The following is an 18,986-nucleotide window of genomic DNA, read 5'->3' as shown; positions in this document are numbered from 1 at the left end:
AGAAAAAACTATATTTCCAAAAGGTGCAAATGCAAAAGTTTGTGCATTTCTTTGTTTGCAGACTGATACAGCTGACTTGTAAATGATGCAGGAATTATTAAACGCTTAAACATAAAATTGTACTGCATGCATCACCATCCATCATGATTCCCCTATCCTGTCACTGCCGATTTATAAGAGCTGAAATCGCAATACAAGTTGGAGCTGCCGAAAAACATCAGTTAATATATCATTTGTCATTGAGAAATACATCCAGAGTTGAGGCCTTATGAAATACCGAGATAAATGTCCTTTAATGGTACAAAGTGCTTTAACAATGCAGACCCTGAAAGCACCAATGAGTGAACAGTATTCTATGAAACGTTTAGATTTAAACCACGGTAACACATAAACATAAATTATAAAATATCTTGTTATGAATACATGTTGGCCTTCAGCCATTTTATAATATTTAGAGGTTGCGATGTCTATGTTAACACAGACCATTCCTGTAGGTCCACAGCTGTTCCATAGCTGTACAGGTAGCCTCCATAATAACAGGGGCAGAATGGTAACCTACATCAGCATAATGTTAAAGCGAGCCAAGTGGGCATTTGTGTGTGTAAACAATATGGAGGAGTGCAGGGCTGGACGAGAGGGGAGCTGTAGTATGCATGTATTCAGGCAGAGGGCACGGACACTGACCTGCAACTGCTGGGCCTCATGGTTCTCGAGGCCTTCCACTATCGCAGCGAATCTCTCCTTGTTATTCCTCTCCGCGGCTATGGTCATGGCTGCCAGAATCCTATCCAGGCTGAGGGGGGGGGAGAATCGGGGGGGGGGGGGGGGGGACCGGAGGGAGAAAAAAGGGAAACACAGAGAGAGTCAACAGGCTGCGTTATCAGGCCTCAGACAGGGCTTTTACTCACCACTTGTTCAGCTGACCCAAGCACTACCTCACCAACACCCCCCCAGGCAGCTACAGCTCCTGGTCCAATTCCCCTGAAGGAGCGCGTAGCGAGGGGAGGTGCCAGACAACAACTCCACGAGTCCTGACTGTTGATGTTTTTGCAGCCGAGTGCATAACTCCTTTCCAATTTGGCCGCATTGACGATGAAAGCCTCTGAGAAGCATTCCATTGCCAATATAATCCATTGTCAAATCAGCTTGTATAAGAACCTCAGCTGGCAATGTTAACTTCCCTGAGCAAATTTACTGCCCGGGGCCAGCGGCTAACGCACATAAAATCCCTATTGTTCTAAAAGCAAATAAGCAGTGGGCTAACGGCCAGTTTACTGGGCAGCAACCGGGGTGATTACGGTCCACCGGGAGCAACGTGTGACGTTAGGATACAATGCAGCAGAACAAGCAGGTGCTAAGAGCGGAGAGGTGAACAAAAAAAGGAAAAAAGGCCGGGGCGAAATCAAACAGCCAACACAAAAGTTGGGGGCATTGAGCGGGGTCTTATCTGCATGACTTTATCGCTTCATCCGCGTTGTCTGCTCCTCACAGGGTTAGCAGGAGCCGCATACATCACCCGGGATTTATCTGCTGAACCCAGGGATGCAGACAACAAAGAAAGACAGAACACTTTGTCAGCTCCCTGGTTTTACAGCCACAACTTTTTTTTTCCCCCTCCGCCCTACCCCCTGCCACTCCCGTCCGCCCCTTTCGCTCTCTACAATGACACCAAGTCTAAACTGTTCCCACTGGGGTAACTGATTTTCAGACAAAGACGTGACCTGGGACAACGACTCACCAGGGGACTCTGAAAACGGCCCTTTCGGTAGTAACTTATGCAGAGAGCATCAACAGCGAGAGTCACGTCATCAGAGACATGTTGGTAGTACCTTCATGCATCATTCGCTCCCAAAACAGGAAAACATAAACCTGCCCCATCTCTGGCTACGCCTTCTGCATTCCAATGGCAAGCTAGGCTTGAACCGACTGACAAATCCGACGACTGTACTTCATCGTTTTTGACTCGTCAGCTACAACGGGTGACGGGCAGAGGTACAACAAACAAAGTCTATGCATCAAACCGCCATATGGAAGAAGCCTCGCTTCGCTGTTGACGTGATTAAGTTGTAGTCAAGCTGTGGGCTCGCACACAGCCTTTCATCCCGGTTCAAACGGAGCACCACATAAAAGCTACACCTGCTTAACTCTGAGCACGACCCTTTGAAGTTGTCACTGAAACATAAGACAGGGTTTGTCACATGGAGTATGAAGGGGCTTCCGAGACAGAATGAAGCATCAGCTACTTCTTTTTTTATTTTCATTTTGCTTGCTGCACTACCGTCAATGCTTACATACATAACCAACCTGTGCTGGCTGACATGCAAACATATCAAAAAGCTGTGATCGACTTGCGCACACAGTCTCAGCTTGGAGCAAATTCTGAGAGAGCAGGTGTAGGCTATGTCTTTACAAAACGCAGTCATCAGCATAACGTCGGCATGGCTGTGAACACAACGCTGTAGAATTCTAAAGCATTTAGTCATGCAGTCCTGAACTGATTGCAGTCCTGAACAGTAGCTCACAAGCTGGCTAAAACAGCCACCAACGTTATGGTCAGGAAAACCCAATTGGGCCAAGTGATATGTAAGAACCATTTCCCTCTCCCCGAGCGGCTACTCTTTGTTGGTTTGTTTATTTTCTATCACTGAATGCAGTCTTTGCTTTGAAGTGCAGCTTTTTCTGCCATTGTTATTCTAGACCAGTTCTGTGGCAGACACAATAAAAAAAAGAGCTCCCTTGGATTCAATTTATAATCTGTCAGCCAGGCTGTGGTGTTCATGGCCAACAACACTGAGCACTTAAATACATTACACAGCCCAAAGAGCTAAATAAGAACATGTTAACCGACAGACTCCGACACGTCTCAGAGCTCTCTCTCACAAATGCAATATGTGAGCACAAAATGTCTCTTGTAAGGTCTATGACAGGTTGTCTACAAATGTATTTCTTTAATCTGATTATAAGAGCCGCATAGCCCCTTCTCTGCAGCGGGCGGCTGGAGGAAAAGCTGCTAGCTGCCGAGTGTTGCTGATAAAAAACAGCGTAAGTGTGTGTGTATATGTGTGTGTGTGTGTGTGTGTGTGTGTGTGTGTGTGTGTGTGTGTGAATGTGTGTGTGTGTGTGTGTAGAGGGGTGGGCATGTGTGCGAGGGGATTTGAAAAACGATGGTACAACTCACGTGTTCTCCTCTCCTATGATGCAGACGGCAGACAGGATCTTGACTATCTCGGTCATCATGCTGGTCTGTCTGGGATCAATGGCTCTGGCAAGGAGCAACAGACTCCTCTCGTCGCCAAGAATCCTTTGCAGGCCATACTGAAAAAGAGAAGACAAATGTGCACATATGGCCAAGATCATAGCACTCATTAATACTTTTTAAAGGATTTAAGGAAATATATAGAGGATGAAATTAACCTCTGTGCTACAGACGCAGGAGCTAGCCAGTGAGAATGAAAGAGTAATGGTGACTATGATGAATTAATTTAATTTTGTGCAGGGCTGAAAGGGCACATTCATATGATTCTACTTCCTTATTACAGTATACTTGCAGACTACAATATTCATCATAACTACTATGCACAAACCTCAAACACTAAATGAAACAAAGGATGGAACTTGAAATTAAATAGATAACATGATGTAGGTAAACAAGTCTGTGTTTGTTTTCAAGAAGCTGAGAAACAACTGAACTTCATTTGCAAAACGATCCATATTTTAGGGGTGGTCAAGGACATGCTTCAAATTTGCACTGTGACTGAGAATAAAATACATCTCCCTTCAGCTATCTCAGTTACGCTTTAAAGGTCCATATATAAATAATTTAAAATGTGTTTTCCCTGAATTACAAAGAAAGCACAAAACTCGAAAAAAGAGATTTAATCAGCACCTCAGAGTCATGCAAACAGCACCAGCCATTGAAAACAAGATGTATGTGTGTGTGTGTGTGTGTGTGTGTGTGCGTGTGTGCGTGTGTGTGTGTGTGTGTGTGTGTGTGTGTGTGTGTGTGTGTGTGTGTGTGTGTGTGTGAGTAGTTAAATATTGAACTTGGTTACACATTGAATCAAATTTCTTGAGGAGTGCGTTAATTATTGTGGCGCTCGAGAGGATTTGGCTTTTATGAAAAAAGCCAATAGGTGAAGGCAGCGCAACGTCTGACTCTGCCAATCAGTGGAGTACCTTATTGTTCATGAAGGCCTTGAGGCACTGGATAAGCTTGTGCTGGTTTTTCTTATCAATGCTCTCCTGTCTGCAAATGTAAAAAAAGGAAAATGTGAAGGTGAAAATAAAGAAACACACACGTATTGAAATATTACAGGTAGATACAGAGTCTGAACATCTCAAAACGTACTGTTTCTTGTCCAGCAGCTTCTCGAGCACGTCCAAAAGCAGACCCAGTCCTTCATGGCCAAAATTGTTCACCCAGCTGCGTTGAGAAACACAAGAACAGATCAACAGTCAGTTTGAACAGTATGCAAACGATACGAATAACTTACCGCACCAACGGCCAGATTGGTAACCTTAGCCACGTCTTATGGCCTGTGACCCATGTTTGTCTGCACATCAAAGGGCTTCAGCGGCTCGTTTGGCACCACGTGGGCTGGGCTGCCGAGAGCAGGAAGGGAAAAGCAACGCGAGAAAGATAACACAGGCAATCGATTGCAGATTTGCGAGAGATAATTGGCTATTAACCACACGGCGTATCTGGAGACGGCACATGATCCAGTGCTGATGGAGAGAGTGGGAGAGGGAGAGAGAGAGAGAGAGAGAGAGAGAGAGAGAGGAGATTGAGATTGGAAGGCTGCTACGTGATCAACGCCAGATTATGTCATTAGCGTTTGCTTGTCCTTCGCTCCAGACTGTCAATAAAGCAGAATACATGGGGCAATTTGTTGCATTAAAAGGCCATAAGTCAGTGATTTATACGAGTCTTTTTGACAATGATTTTGTGCAATAACTGAATGCATATTAAAGTCATTTGTATTGACTGGCAGATTCACAGAAGGCCGACGATTAGGGCTGAAGTGTTGGGGCCCGAGGCGACGCGCAAAGGTGATGTGCGGATTTCTTTGATCCGCAATGAAATTATCCAGGAATTACAAACACTCAAATTCTCGATACACCATTACTCAAAATTCATTACTGGGGCGACCCAACCCAATTTGCAACTTATTACCGTTTTGCTGTACAGTACAATTGTAATGGGGTGCTTTGTTAATAAAACAAAACAGTATAATGTTCGAAATTTATAACTGTCTGTTTAATAAGAGCTTTCAGCTTAATGTTTGCCATTCTCTTCCCACCATTTGTTTTCGGGCAGCTCATTGCGAGGCAAACACAGTTACACCGTGATAACAAAAATGAGATCTTCTGAAATGATCTCGCCAGCCATGCACAATCACACCATAGTTTATGAAGCTACAACATCGGCATGGGGGAGTGGAGAGAAAATGAGAGACATGAGACGACAGAGAGCACCAGACGAGACATGAGTGAAGGAGCGCAATTCCGTCACCCCGCTATCGCGAAAATATTCCAGCATCGTTTATGTTTGCTGGCAAACGACTGCTGCTTTAATGACACTACCTGCAAACTCAGACCGATGTCTCCTGCGCAGCGGTAAAAATGAAACAACAGAGTTGTACTAGGCTAATAAAGTCCAAATATTCCTCTCTCTACAATTAAACAAACATAAAAACTGTCATAAAAAACCTATGCATCAAGCCAAAATTCGTATTAAAAATCCTTGGGTGCATGAAATGGAAAAGAGGCAAGTTGACACTAATCTGTCTCAATCAAAGAGTGGAACAGAGAGTGACGATGTTGTTCATGTGAGTGGTGGCTTTCCTACATGTCCCACCTGTCTGACATGGGAAAAGGCAGGGGAATAAAAGCCTTTAAAAGGTAGAAGTGACAGCGGTAAGCCTACCTAGGTTAGTGACACTTCCCCTGTGTGTTGTCATAGGCTTTTATCACTCTAAGGTGTGACTCTCCCTCTCTTTCTGTTTCTGTCTCTTTCTGTCTCTGTCTGTCTCTCTCTCTCTGTCTCTGTCTCTGTATCTCTCTCTCTCGACGGAGAGATTAATTTGGAGTTGGCAGAAGATGATAAATCTACAAGGCAAAACTCTGTCGAAAGGTAAAGCTTCATGGTGGCCCATTCTTCCCCCATTGAGCTCTGCTGTCTGCATCTATATATTTGTCCCTTCCCTTTCACCCTATCTATGTGCCTGTCTCTGTTTGAGTCAGTCGTTTCTTCCTCCCCCAAGACGCCTCCTGTCAAATCTGAGGCAGCCCCCCCCCCCCCCCCCCCCCAAAGTGTTATCAGTCCCCTCTCCAAGCATCTGTGGCGTGCACCCAAAGCTTTCATTAACTTCAGTTGGGCGGTTGGGTGGGGGGTTGGAATTTGTTCATGAAATATTGATAGGTGTAATCCTGCAGTTAAGTGCCACCAAATTGTGTTACTTTCCACAATCATGTACATTCCGCAGGCAAAATGAAAAATTCATGGTCCATCTTCCCAGGACTCTCTCTCTCTTTTTTATGGACAGTACAGTATACTAATTTTTCTGGGTTGATGCAATTATGGGGCATTTTATGCAGACTAGCACCATAAAAACAGATTTATATGAAGTTATGGTGGCGGTCCATGAATGAGTCCATAAATATGAGGATGTTATATATACCTCAAAAAACTGTATTGTGTGAACAATCACCTGCCTCATAAGTTGGTAAAAAAGGATTATTATTCGTTCATCTCTTTGCTGACAATACAGCATTTCACATTGCTTCCTACGGACCATCATTCTTACCTGACTTGAATGGATAGTGGACAGAAAAAAAAACACCTTCATAACACAGCATTATAAATATTTGATTACTGTGATCGTAGCACCCCAAGTATGTACAGTATGGTGCTACTGCAGTGCCTAGTTTATATGCAGCAATATCTAGCAGTGATACCATTATTTCCATTTCCAGAGTGGGAACAAAACATACTAAATTTGCTTTTGGTTGGTTCTGGCTTTGTTACCACCAGCCTCATACACATGAATTGAGCATTTTTCCTCCATAATCCACAAGATGTATTAGGCTCTATTCTCCTGACTCAATCATGGAGTTCTCAACTGTGGTCCTGCTGGTCCATTTTTTTGTCACATACACATAAATATAAGGCATTTTTTAAATCATGACTTTCCATTGTAAGACAACCTTTGATGATTGGAACGAAGGCAACCATGTAATATTTTTGCACTGCCTTATAGCATGGCTGTGGCATACAGACAAAAATAAAACAGACAAACTGTTTCTTTCTGCTATGACCTCTTTAACACTGCATCTTTGTCATGGCTTAAAGGTCTTAACCTTTACAATGGTGGGCAACAGAATCCAACAAGTAATGAAATGACGGTTACGTAATATCATCAAGAAGTTAATTAACATTCATTAAAGAAGGACCTTTTAACTGTCTTGTGGGTATTGTGCTAATAAAACCCTGTGCATACTGAAAAGGTTAAAGGCTACAATGAGAATAACTGGACAAAAAGTGATAAAGGACAATGACATGTACTGTAGCACAGTCCTTCCGTACATAAGAAAAGGGGGGGGGGGGGAATCTAATTCATTGACATGAATGTGGCACTAATGAAAGAAAACAAGAGAGAGAAAAACAAAGGCACAAGCACTTCAACTTCAAGTCACAAAGTTTTTGGAAGTTGCAAATCCCTCCTTGGGGTGCATTAACCCACCTGCACAGCTACCTGAGCGCTCTAATGAAGCTGTAAATTTGGAGGGAGCCCGTGTGTCTCTCCCACAGATCCTATTATGATGACGATAGCACAAGTTTGTTTATTCTCCTCCTACAAGAAATCCAGCCGCGCCTTTGCCAACAACAACTCTCTTAAGAGAGATACGCGACGGAGACTAAACTAAGTCTATATCTTATATGAGAAGCCGGCAGAGAAAGAGCTCTGTGTGTGTGTGCGCGTGTGTGTGTGTGTGTGTGTGTGTGTCTTTGGGGCAGGCGGGGGGTGTTGGGCTCCTGAGAGGCTGCGCTGGACAATGTCAGACAGAATGTGAAGGATGGCAAAATGATATTAACCTCCTCTCAGGCTAGCGTGACAGGAGGTGACACAGCACATATTGGATTTTGGAATGTCGGACAAGGAGGAGCGGAGCAGGTGGCACACCTTCCAGGACAATATTCCTGGTGTCAGCGCCCAGTCCTGAGACTGCGGTGGCCTCCAGGCAGAAAAAAAAGGCTTGTGAGAGGCCGCCATTCAGACAGACGGACGATTCCCGGCGGGGCATTTGGATCACGGCGGGACGCCGGTCACGGACGCCATCGACTCCAAACCCCCCACCCCCCCACATCAAACCGCATCATCTACTGTCGCCTGTCGTCAGGCGCGTGGAATAGGAGGTTGTGGGGGGTAGAGGTTGCGGAGCCAGGCGGTTGTGGAAGGAGGGAGGAGGGAGGAGGGAGATTTTAGCTGAGGGCAGGGAACACATCTGTGAGCGGAGAAACAACATGGGCGATATCAGCTCACGGAGTGGTAGACGGGGGAGAGGGGGACAGCTTCGCTTCGCTCCCTAGACACACTCAAATGACTCCCCGCTGAGCACAAAACACTCCTGAAATTTCTAATTATCTTCCAAACAGCACGGGCCCCCCTGGCGCTGGGGGTGTGTGTGGTGGGGGGGGGGGGATTAAATGGAAGTTGTGGGAGAACGTCTGGGAAATTGCCAGAGTGGTGATTGATCGGGCCCATTAATTGAATACTAGTCGAGGGGCCCGTGGTTCACCTAGGGAGCCTGTGGAGGAGGAGAGGTGCGTTGGAGTCGCGCGTGGTCGTCAGTGTCAAGGAAGACGCGGGGTGGGAGGGTGGCAGAGACGGCTCATGGGCGTCGACTGGTGTAGGAAGAGGGCGGCCTGGTGGGTGAGAGGGCATTTGTGGGTCTATCAGACTGGCGTTGTCTGTCAGCATAATAAGGACTAAGGGAACTGTAATGGTGGCTTTTAGTTTTTAGCCAGGCTTAGAGTGACAGCTTCAAGGCTTCACGAGACAGCTTCGCTGTGTTCACGGAGGGGTTGTTAGTGCCTGGGATGAAAAGAAATGAACACTGCATTTAGCAAGTCCTTATTACAGACTTAAGTGACGGTTCAAACGTGACAACAACAATCTTCAGGGAAAGTGAAGGGTACAAAAAACCCTGAAATCCACTCATCTTCCATGCGAGCCTCCGAATTTGAGCAGTCTTCTTTTTTTAAGTGCAGGGATGTCAATACATTCAAACTATATACTGCAGACGACGGGCAGACATTTCCAGCAGGATGGAAAACTGCTTGCGACTTCTGCTCTTGCTATGCTTCTGCATTAGTAATATTGCGGTTGCCAAAGAGCTGACTGCTCTCGGCTGTCACTCTGCAGTGAGCCGAGGACAAGTAGGTCACCCGCACTTCAATTGCATGACCTAAATAGCTACCTCCTCACGACAGAGAATCACAACCTCTGTATCTCAAAGATATCGGGCAGAGCGAGATTGCAGGTCGCATACCTGTCAGGCCGCAAATATACAACTGTCATCTCCATTTGATTCTTGTACTTCTTTAAAAACTCTGTTGAGTGATAACTGTCCCACTTTCCAACAGCAAGCAAAAAAAAAAAGAATAACAATACAGTATGTACTTGCACACAGGCACTCTGAGTACTCTCAGTACTCTGAGAGGCTGACAAACTTATTTTTAGGAGAGACATTTACATACATGACATATAACAAGTTAAGATAACAAGAACTGTCAATAGGAGTTGGATACACAGCATTTAAAAGTTATATCTGCCATTTTAGTCTTTCGAATAAACAGTAATTAAGATATAAATAAAAAGTAAGCTGACAATCACCCACATTAATGTGAGAGAAAAACAACAAGTCGAGAGAATGTGAGAAAAACAACAAGACTTGACATCCTTCCTACAGTAATTCGCACAGTTAATAAAGGCCATAGGTGGACAAATAATACATAAACAAATAGATTGATAAATAAATGACTTCTACGAAAAACTGACATGTACGGTACAGAATTTATAGTACACCTTTTTCTCCTTTTTATTTCTCCTTGACAAGTATTGGAGCAAAAGAGCTAAGCTGTAGCCTGCGGCGCTTGGTAAGGTTTGTAATAACATTTGGAGTCTGGAGAGTCGAGTCTTGCCGCACAGCGCAAGAAAAATGACCCCAGCTGCAAGCTTCAAACTCAGTCGCCATAGCCACAAGACCTTTTTTTTCAGACAGGTGAAGTTTTGATAACTTCCTTGTTCCTTTAGTTCCTCAATGTCTTTCCTTAAGGATGCCCATGTTTTTGCTTTGATTTTTTTGCTTGTTTTTTTTTATTGCTGTTTTTTTTTTCGTTTGTATTCTATCAAGGGGAATATCAAACTACAAACTTCCAGATGGATGATTGACCCACAAAGCCTATGTCCTACTACTATGTCCTTGATTCTGGGGGGAAAACTAAGTTCTTCATCTCAGACTTACAGAGTACGCCCCAAAACATGGTGTTTTGAAAAGCAAAATGGTTACCACAGCAAGAAGCAAGATGTAAATTATGCATTATAAAGTGTAGCTAAATTTTGCACAAACTCAAAACTAAATTATTACTAGAGTTTGAGTGTGTGCATGTATGTCACTATGTGCAAGTATGTGCTTGTGAGAAATGTCTGAAGATATATCAGGCACTACTTAAACGGCAAATTAGCTGAATTTAACTGTCAATAATAACTACAGTACTTAGACCGGTCAAATGAATACAGACCATACATGAATTATAATAACAGAGGCATCTGGCAGCTGAAGCATCAGAAATGACAAAGGTTTTGGCTTGGCCTGCTCTTCAAAGAATGCGTTGTGAACTACAGTAAGCTGGCGCTTGGACCCATGCGTCCCTTATGATGGAGAACAGCACATTCAGGAGACATCCATCAAGACACTGTTGACTTCTCATTACACTAATACACTCCCCACAAGCAGATCGTACACGGCTGCAGAGGCACACTCCGCATTCTAAACGGGCCAAGATAAAAATCCGGCATGCGCGCACCCGCACACACACACACACACACACACACACACACACACACACACGCGAGAGTGAACAGGTAATTCAAACGGCTCACCTCAAAGTGCATTGAGAAATGTTTGTCTGTGGGCGTTCACGTCCTCACGGTGAGGGATTAATAGTTATTGATCTGCGCTGTGATCGCTCATCTAAACCTACGACGGGCACTGTCCGAGCCAGTAGAGCCTTCAGCACTGCCACACGCTGATTAATAGCCTGGGGTTGTGTATGAAGCCGAGAGGCAGAGGGACAATCTCCTGAGATTCACCAATTTCCAACAAGGAACAAAAAAAAAAACTCAAATGTTAAATGATTTATTTACCCATATCTGTGATGTTTTTTTCTTGTTGTTTTGTGGTTGTTGTTGTTGTTGCTCTTTCTCTCTCTCTCTCCCTCTCTCCCTCCCTCCTTCTCTCCCTCTCTATCTCTCTTTCTTCTTTCTTTTTTTTCTTTCTTCTTCGTTCTTTCAGTTTGAGCTATAAATGTTTCATTGGCGGGTGAGTAATTGTTTTTCAGACCCATCACTCTGTTTCCTTTCATCATGCACAGGCTGGATTTCAGGCCCGATGGGCCTTGCACTAAAAACCACATCTGTTGAGCTGTGCTGAATTATCAAAGGTCCTAATTTGCCCATTACCACCGGAACACAGAGCTGGGGGTATTAAGGCTGGAGAAACCGATAGGCATGGCACAGATGCCCCCCCGGGAGGATTGGCTCGTAAGCTCACAATAATGCTCACCTCGCTCCCCTCTCTAATATCCTGTAACCACAGAATGGATTTGGTGGGTATGTGTCCACTCACTTACTCACTCATATCATACACACAAACACACGCACGCACGCACGCACGCACGCACGCACGCACGCACGCACGCACGCACGCACGCACACACATGTGCACACACATGTGCACACACACATGCACACACGCACACACAAACAGAGAGACGCACATACACACACACACACAAAACACACGCACTTGTCGATCCAACCGCACAACCCACGAGCCGCCCACTCCTCTAGTGAGCTGTCTCTTTGAGGGCAATCGAAGAAAAATGAAAGATGAGATATAAAGAAAAACTCCAGAGACTGACTGCGACTCAAATATTACGATAACTTTATATGAGAAGAGCTTCAAGACCAACTTAAGTCTCACTGGCCTGTAAACCTGAAGAAAACTCTCTTTTTTTTCTGCTGGTGACAGTGGAGTCAGCCTGACAAACACAAAGGCAATGGCCGTGGGGATTGCTGGCCGTGAACATCACACATCTGTCGCTCCACCGCTGCACATGCCTCTGGTCCCCAGGAGGGAAAGAGGCTCTAATGGGGCCTCGGCCCAGGTCACAACACTGGGTGCAAATGTGGTGACGTACTGTACTACTTCATGGCCAGGACTGGGAAGACTTCTGTACCTCACAGAGGGCAATCTGCTAACCCTTGGTGAGGTAGTGAGATGTATCTGTGTGTGTGTGTGTGTGTGTGTGTGTGTGTGTGTGTGTGTGTGTGTGTGTGTGTGTGTGTGTGTGTGTGTTGGGGGAGCGAGCTATGAGTGCGCTGACAGGGGAGAGGAGTCCTCTGAAAGAACTATGAAGTGGCTGTTTTTGTCTTCCGGGGCATGAGTAGGTGTGCGGAAACTTCTGGATTACTTTTATCATACTAATATTGAGTTCTGTTGCAGGCCCAGTGGCAACATGAGAGGGAAACATAAACTGTGGGGAGGGGAAAAAAGAGGAGAAAGAGAGGAGAGAGAGAGAGAGAGAGAGAGAGAGAGAGAGAGAGAGAGAGAGAGAGAGAGAGAAACAGCTGCCATTAGATGCAGCTCATTTTAACTCTCCATAAACGGGGAAATTAGAGGCAGTGATTATCACTGTAACTTAGCATTTCACTTCAAGCCACGGGATTAGAAGTTAATGAAACAGGACTCTTTGGAAAGCAGCGAATGGTCTGACACTTTTAAATGAAGAAATCTGCAGTCAGACAAAGAGACAAATTTAAAAGAAGTACGGCAGACATAATTAGTATTACTCGTCACAAAATTACTTCCCGTGCCAAAAACACAGAAAAAAAAACTAAAACAAACAAATAAATGACAGCAGAGGACTACAGTAGCTGCAGGCATAGCCATCTGCAGGCGGCTCTGTGTGTGTGTGTGGGGGGGGGGGGGGGGGGGGGGGGGGTCCATGTGCCACACACCTGTATGGGACGACTAGGGACACTAGGGACACGAGAGCCACATGCAATGCCCCTCTAGCCACCTGGGCAGGAAAACAGGTGTCTGGCCCAGCCAATTAAACTATTGCACAAACACAAGCCATCGGCAATAATTAACAGCCGGCATCACATCACAAAACAACAAGAGCAACACAGCTGAACAAGATTAACTCTCCAAGAACTTTTTCCTTTTTTTGGCTCGCAATTAAGTATGATAAGTCCCTAAATAGCTTCTGTGTGATATAGGAATGGACACTTCGGTAACCGGTAACAACGGCTACATATGTTTCATTTAAGCTCCATGTACAGTCAGTGTAAAAAGATGCTTGCCAGGGCAACATGAACATGACCATGGTCATTAAATGTTCTAAAATGCTGGCAGGTTGTTATGAATAAATTGTTTGTTTTCATACTGTAGGTGTTAAAACCCCTCAATCCGGGAAAAGGTAGCATAATTGTGCCAACATAAATTAAATGCACTCTCGGCAGCATACAAATGTCTTGTCAAATGACAAGCTTCATGATGCAAATACACCATAATGACAGATATGTTTATTTGCATTCATATGTTGTAGTCTAATTAGACTAAGTAGAAATGTTGTCCTACACCATTGCATTTTCCATAAAAGATGGTCCAGACATTCTTTGTCACAAAGACTGAATACTGGTAACTGCTGCTCTTGCATTCCATATGCTTCAGATTGTTTGCCTTGACTCTGGGATATCACATATTGTCTACACCTAAAGACAGAGATAGCATGTGTACATTATAGGTCAAAAGTTTTATAACATCCCAATTCCTTCCTTTTGTATTGAAATTCAGTTCAAGTCCAATAAATAGCTTAAAATTGTACATGCTGTAAGTGCTGAACTGCCAGTGGTTAGAAAAAGGTAAAGCTATCCAAAACCAAAAAATAATGCACATTTCAGAAGTATGAGTACAGTGTCCTTCACTATCAAGAGACACTAAGAAACCGGGGGGAACTTTGTCAGGAAGGTCTGGAAGACCCAAAGCCATGACAAAATCAGAAGACGCATTTCTGAGAGTCAACAGCTTGTGTGATAGGCTGACAACAGAACAACAGCCTAATAGTGCTGTAGTAAGCAAAGTCCCCAGTTTCAGCTGCAAAGATAAGTCTTCGAGTTGCAAGCTCGACAGGTCGAGTTGCAGCAAGAAAGCCATTGCTAGGAAGTCAGAATAAGAAAAAGAGACTAGTGCCAGGGCCATGAAACACTGTCAATGAACTACTGAAACTGGAAGTAGGTGTTATGGTTGGTGAATCAAACTTCCGGTTCAGTACACAGAATTTGCACATGCCGTCGAGTAGGCAAAAGGATGGCAATATGGCAAAATAGCTACCACAGCATTCTGCAGGGCCATGCAGCACCCTCTTGTATGCTTCTAGATGGGTCTAGGGTTCATCCTTGGCCAAAATAATGACCCAAAATACTGTTCCAAGCTACAGTATGCCAGACCTACAGTAGCTTAGGGAAAAAAGAGGAAGATGGTAAGCTTGAAAACATGGAGTGGCCAGCATAGTCTCCAGACTCAAACCCTATCAAAAAATCTGAGTGTTCTAAAACTTTTGACCAGACTTTTGCTTTCTGAGCCTGGGATATTCGCCCTATATGTCACAAAAAAATGTCTAGCTTAGAAACCGCATCAAACCACAACAAGATATAGAGAACCTTTGATATGCAACAAAAGCTTTAGCCCTTTCTTTCACGCCAGTATGTAGGTTTCAATATTATATATTCACAAGTTGCACTGTGGCAAAAGCAGAATGTCCGCTGAAGCAAAGATATAATAACATTTATTATTATCATCATTATTTTGAGCGACTGATCGTTAAGTGTAAATGTGTTACATTATGTATTTCAATTATCAAATTAAACCTCTATCACATGTAATGCTACGGAGCCCGGGAAGGGTCAGGTGTGTGAATATTTTTGAGTGAACTTTTGCGTTCCCTCGCAATACTTTTTGCGTTCCCTCGCAATACTTTTGCGTTCCCTCGCAATACTTTTTGCGTTACCTCGCAATACTTTTGCGTTCCCTCGCAATAACTTTTGCGTTCCCTCGCAATAACTTGTAGGCTATGTATGCCCTTAAGCCGCAGGTTCCGTTTGCGGAGTGGGAGGGGTAGAGAGGGAGCAAGGGTGTGTGTGTGTGTGCGTGTTGGTGTGTGAGATTGGAGTGGGAGAGAGAGGCATGTTACAGGGACCTGAGTGATGTGAATGTAGGCTATAAAGATCACAAAATAAATCCTCTGATCCAAACCACTGTGCAAGTTAACCTGCTGCTGTTGTGAAGGAGAGAGGGTTAACCCAAGTCAATTCAAGTACCCCCTGGAGCAGCCATAAGTCTCCCCTGAAATCTACGTTCTGAGACGTAAACAAAAGTTAACATTGGGCTCCGTACAGTGGCTAGCCTGCTACGTCAGGTTAAAGCACTGTCAACTCTCATGCTGCGCCGAAACAAGCCGTTTTTCTTTAGCAGATGCTTCAGAGTTTTCATGCTTATAATCACATTGTGTCTCACAGACAAATCTGCCAGTATATTGCTGTAGCCTATGTGAGCCCCAGGTTAAAGTAACTTAATAATGTCCAGATTATTCATGAGTTGAACTGCAGTCCATGTAAACCTATATGGTGGGCTAATGCATGGAGCCCAAGTTGACAGGAACACATACAAGTTATTGCGAGGGAACGCAAAGAGTATTGCGAGGGAACGCAAAACTATTGCGAGGGAACGCAAAAGTATTGCGAGGTAACGCAAAAAGTATTGCGAGGGAACGCAAAAGTATTGCGAGGGAACGCAAAAAGTATTGCGAGGGAACGCATAAGTGCACTCAAAAATATTCACACACCTGACCCTTCACGGGCTCCGTATAATGCTGATGAAATGTGAAAACAGGTGTGTTTTTCTATGGCTCTGAACTTGACTTACGGGCAATTCCATATCAGTTGGAACAGGTCCGACACCATGGTCCTCAGTTTTTCCCGATTTTTGGTCCAAATGTTCCTCCATGTCTCATTAGAAGAAAACCAAAATTTTAGCTGGGTATCTTGTTTAGTTTCTGAGATATGGCTCTTCAAATGTGGTTAGACGCGTCCTAAAAAAAGGCTGAAAATTCTGGATTTAATGAGCACCACTTTTTTTTAAACCCCTCTCCTCTCTTAAGGCTACCATATTATTTTCTAAAAATTTGAACACTGGGGCAGTACCCTGTGTTGTTGTCCAAAACCATAAAGGAATTACAGTCCTTCCCACCATTGGAGACTTATTCATCGAAACAAACCCATATTTGTTTTGAAAGCAATGAAAAAAAAACCTGTTTTTGTTCTCTTATGGTCATGAATGGCTAGCACTCACAGTTTTAAAACTCTACATATATATAGTCCATGAGTAAGAGAACATGTTGACAAAAAATTGAGAATGTTAGTTTTCGTATTTCGAGGCTATGAGCCTTCAAAGTTGGCCAAAATGGCGTTTTTTCCTAAAAATGCCACTTTTATTGCCTTTTTCCAAGGACAAGATGAAATGCAAATCCAACATTTCTTTTTTTCTGCAATAGTGTGGCACTTTGTAGATCATGTGAATGTGGTAGATCCAACCTGTCCATTTTAATATCCCCACAGCACATGTCTGAAGTTAGAAAAAATGAAAAATAGTCTTTGCTGAAGGAGGTGTTGGTTTGATTTGTATGAACCTCTTAGGAGGACAATATGGGGTGTAAACCCATTTTTTTCTGTTTGAGGGATCAGAATGCCATCCTGTAAATAGGATAAAAATGTTGTATCCCATTTTTACTCTTTAGTGATCCCTTAAAATATGTCCAAAAGTTGTCAAAAATGAAAAAGGCAACTAAATTGAGGGGCTTAAATGGCCAAGTGGATCAAGTCACACAAGGCTACAAATGTAATATAAGACAGATGAGATACTGAGGGAGAACACTGTGAAATGTTTAACCCTGTTACGATGGCCTTTGAACCCACTGTGTCCCTAATATCCTGTGATAACCGGAAGTTGGTTTAAAACAGGAAATAAAATTTAAAAAGACTATATCTAGAGAACGGAAGGTCATAGAAATAAACATTTACTTCTTGCTTGATCCTCATGGTCGAATTATGTCTGATGGAGCAAATCAGATTGAGTCTACGACCTTCCGTTCAAGAGTTGTTCGCAAAAAACTATTTCCCATTGAAACGAATGGGAAAAAACAAAAAAATGAAATTTGCTGAAGTGTTGAGGCCAAAATCATGGTTTGAGATATTATGTAGGAGTATGTTTCAGACCATTTGGAGTTGATTGGTACCCACTTTGTGTGACATAAAAAAATCCTCCCTTAGGGTTTAACTTATGGATGGATATGGATGACCAAAAAGTGTAGGATTTTCACTGGTCCTAGGGTTATGTTTATCTAAGTGGATCTCGGGTTAATTGTCCAGGGATACCATTAGAACAAATCACAATGCAAGCTGCATCCAACGGTAACTCCAACAGCAACCAGGAGACAATATGCTTCATGCAGAAGAAATTTGTTTAATAAGAATGAACCTCAGTTAAGGACACAGTGGGTTCAAAGGCCATCATAGCAGGGGTTATACATTTCACAGTGTTCTCCCTCAGTATCTCTTCTGTCTTATATTTCATTTTTAGCCTTGTGTGACTTGATCCACTTGGCCATTTAAGCCCCTCAATTTAGTCGCCTTTTTTCATTTATGACAACTTTTGGACATATTCTAAGGGATCAATAAAGAGTAAAAATGGGATATAAGATTTTTATCCTGTTAACAGGATGGCATGCTGATCCCTCAAAAAGACAAAATGAGTTTACACCCCATATTGTCCTTCTAAGAGGTTCATACAAATCAAACCAACACCTCCTTCAGCAAAGACATTTTTTCATTTTTTCTAACTTCAGACATGTGCTGTGGGGATATTAAAATGGACAGGTTGGATCTACCACATTCACATGATCTACAAAGTGCCACACTATTGCAGAAAAAAAGAAATGTTGGATTTGCATTTCATCTTGTCCTTGGAAAAAGGCAATAAAAGTGGCATTTTTAGGAAAAAACGCCATTTTGGCCAACTTTGAAGGCTCATAGCCTCGAAATACGAAAACTAACATTCTCAATTTTTTGTCAACATGTTCTCTTACTCATGGACTATATATATGTAGAGTTTTAAAACTGTAAGTGCTAGCCATTCATGACCATAAGAGAACAAAAACAGGTTTTTTTTTTCATTGCTTTCAAAACAAATATGGGTTTGTTTCGATGAATAAGTCTCCAATGGTGGGAAGGACTGTAATTCCTTTATGATTTTGGACAACAACACAGGGTACTGCCCCAGTGTTCAAATTTTTAGAAAATAATATGGTAGCCTTAAGAGAGGAGAGGGGTTTAAAAAAAAGTGGTGCTCATTAAATCCAGAATTTTCAGCCTTTTTTTAGGACGCGTCTAACCACATTTGAAGAGCCATATCTCAGAAACTAAACAAGATACCCAGCTAAAATTTTGGTTTTCTTCTAATGAGACATGGAGGAACATTTGGACCAAAAATCAGGAAAAACTGAGGACCATGGTGTCGGACCTGTTCCAACTGATATGGAATTGCCCTTACATCTAAATGAGCATTTAACTTGTTTTCAATGT

General features: G+C 43.3%; 1 protein-coding gene across 1 annotated transcript in view; it reads right to left on the bottom strand.

Annotated features, from left to right (window-relative positions):
• The window catches only part of diaph2 (diaphanous-related formin 2), a gene marked incomplete in the record, with an annotated part of 415,240 nt that overhangs the window by 286,890 nt on the left and 109,364 nt on the right, over positions 1–18,986 (bottom strand). Inside the window, 4 exon segments of the mRNA XM_062524176.1 lie at positions 685–793; positions 3,179–3,315; positions 4,177–4,246; positions 4,349–4,423. Of these exon segments, the coding sequence (XP_062380160.1) occupies positions 685–793; positions 3,179–3,315; positions 4,177–4,246; positions 4,349–4,423 (391 nt within the window).

Source organism: Sardina pilchardus, chromosome 21 (genome assembly GCF_963854185.1).
Source record: "Sardina pilchardus chromosome 21, fSarPil1.1, whole genome shotgun sequence".
In the NCBI taxonomy this organism is placed as follows: domain Eukaryota; kingdom Metazoa; phylum Chordata; class Actinopteri; order Clupeiformes; family Clupeidae; genus Sardina; species Sardina pilchardus.
Note: the sequence above shows the minus strand (reverse complement) of the source record. Positions and strands in the feature narration are given on the sequence as shown.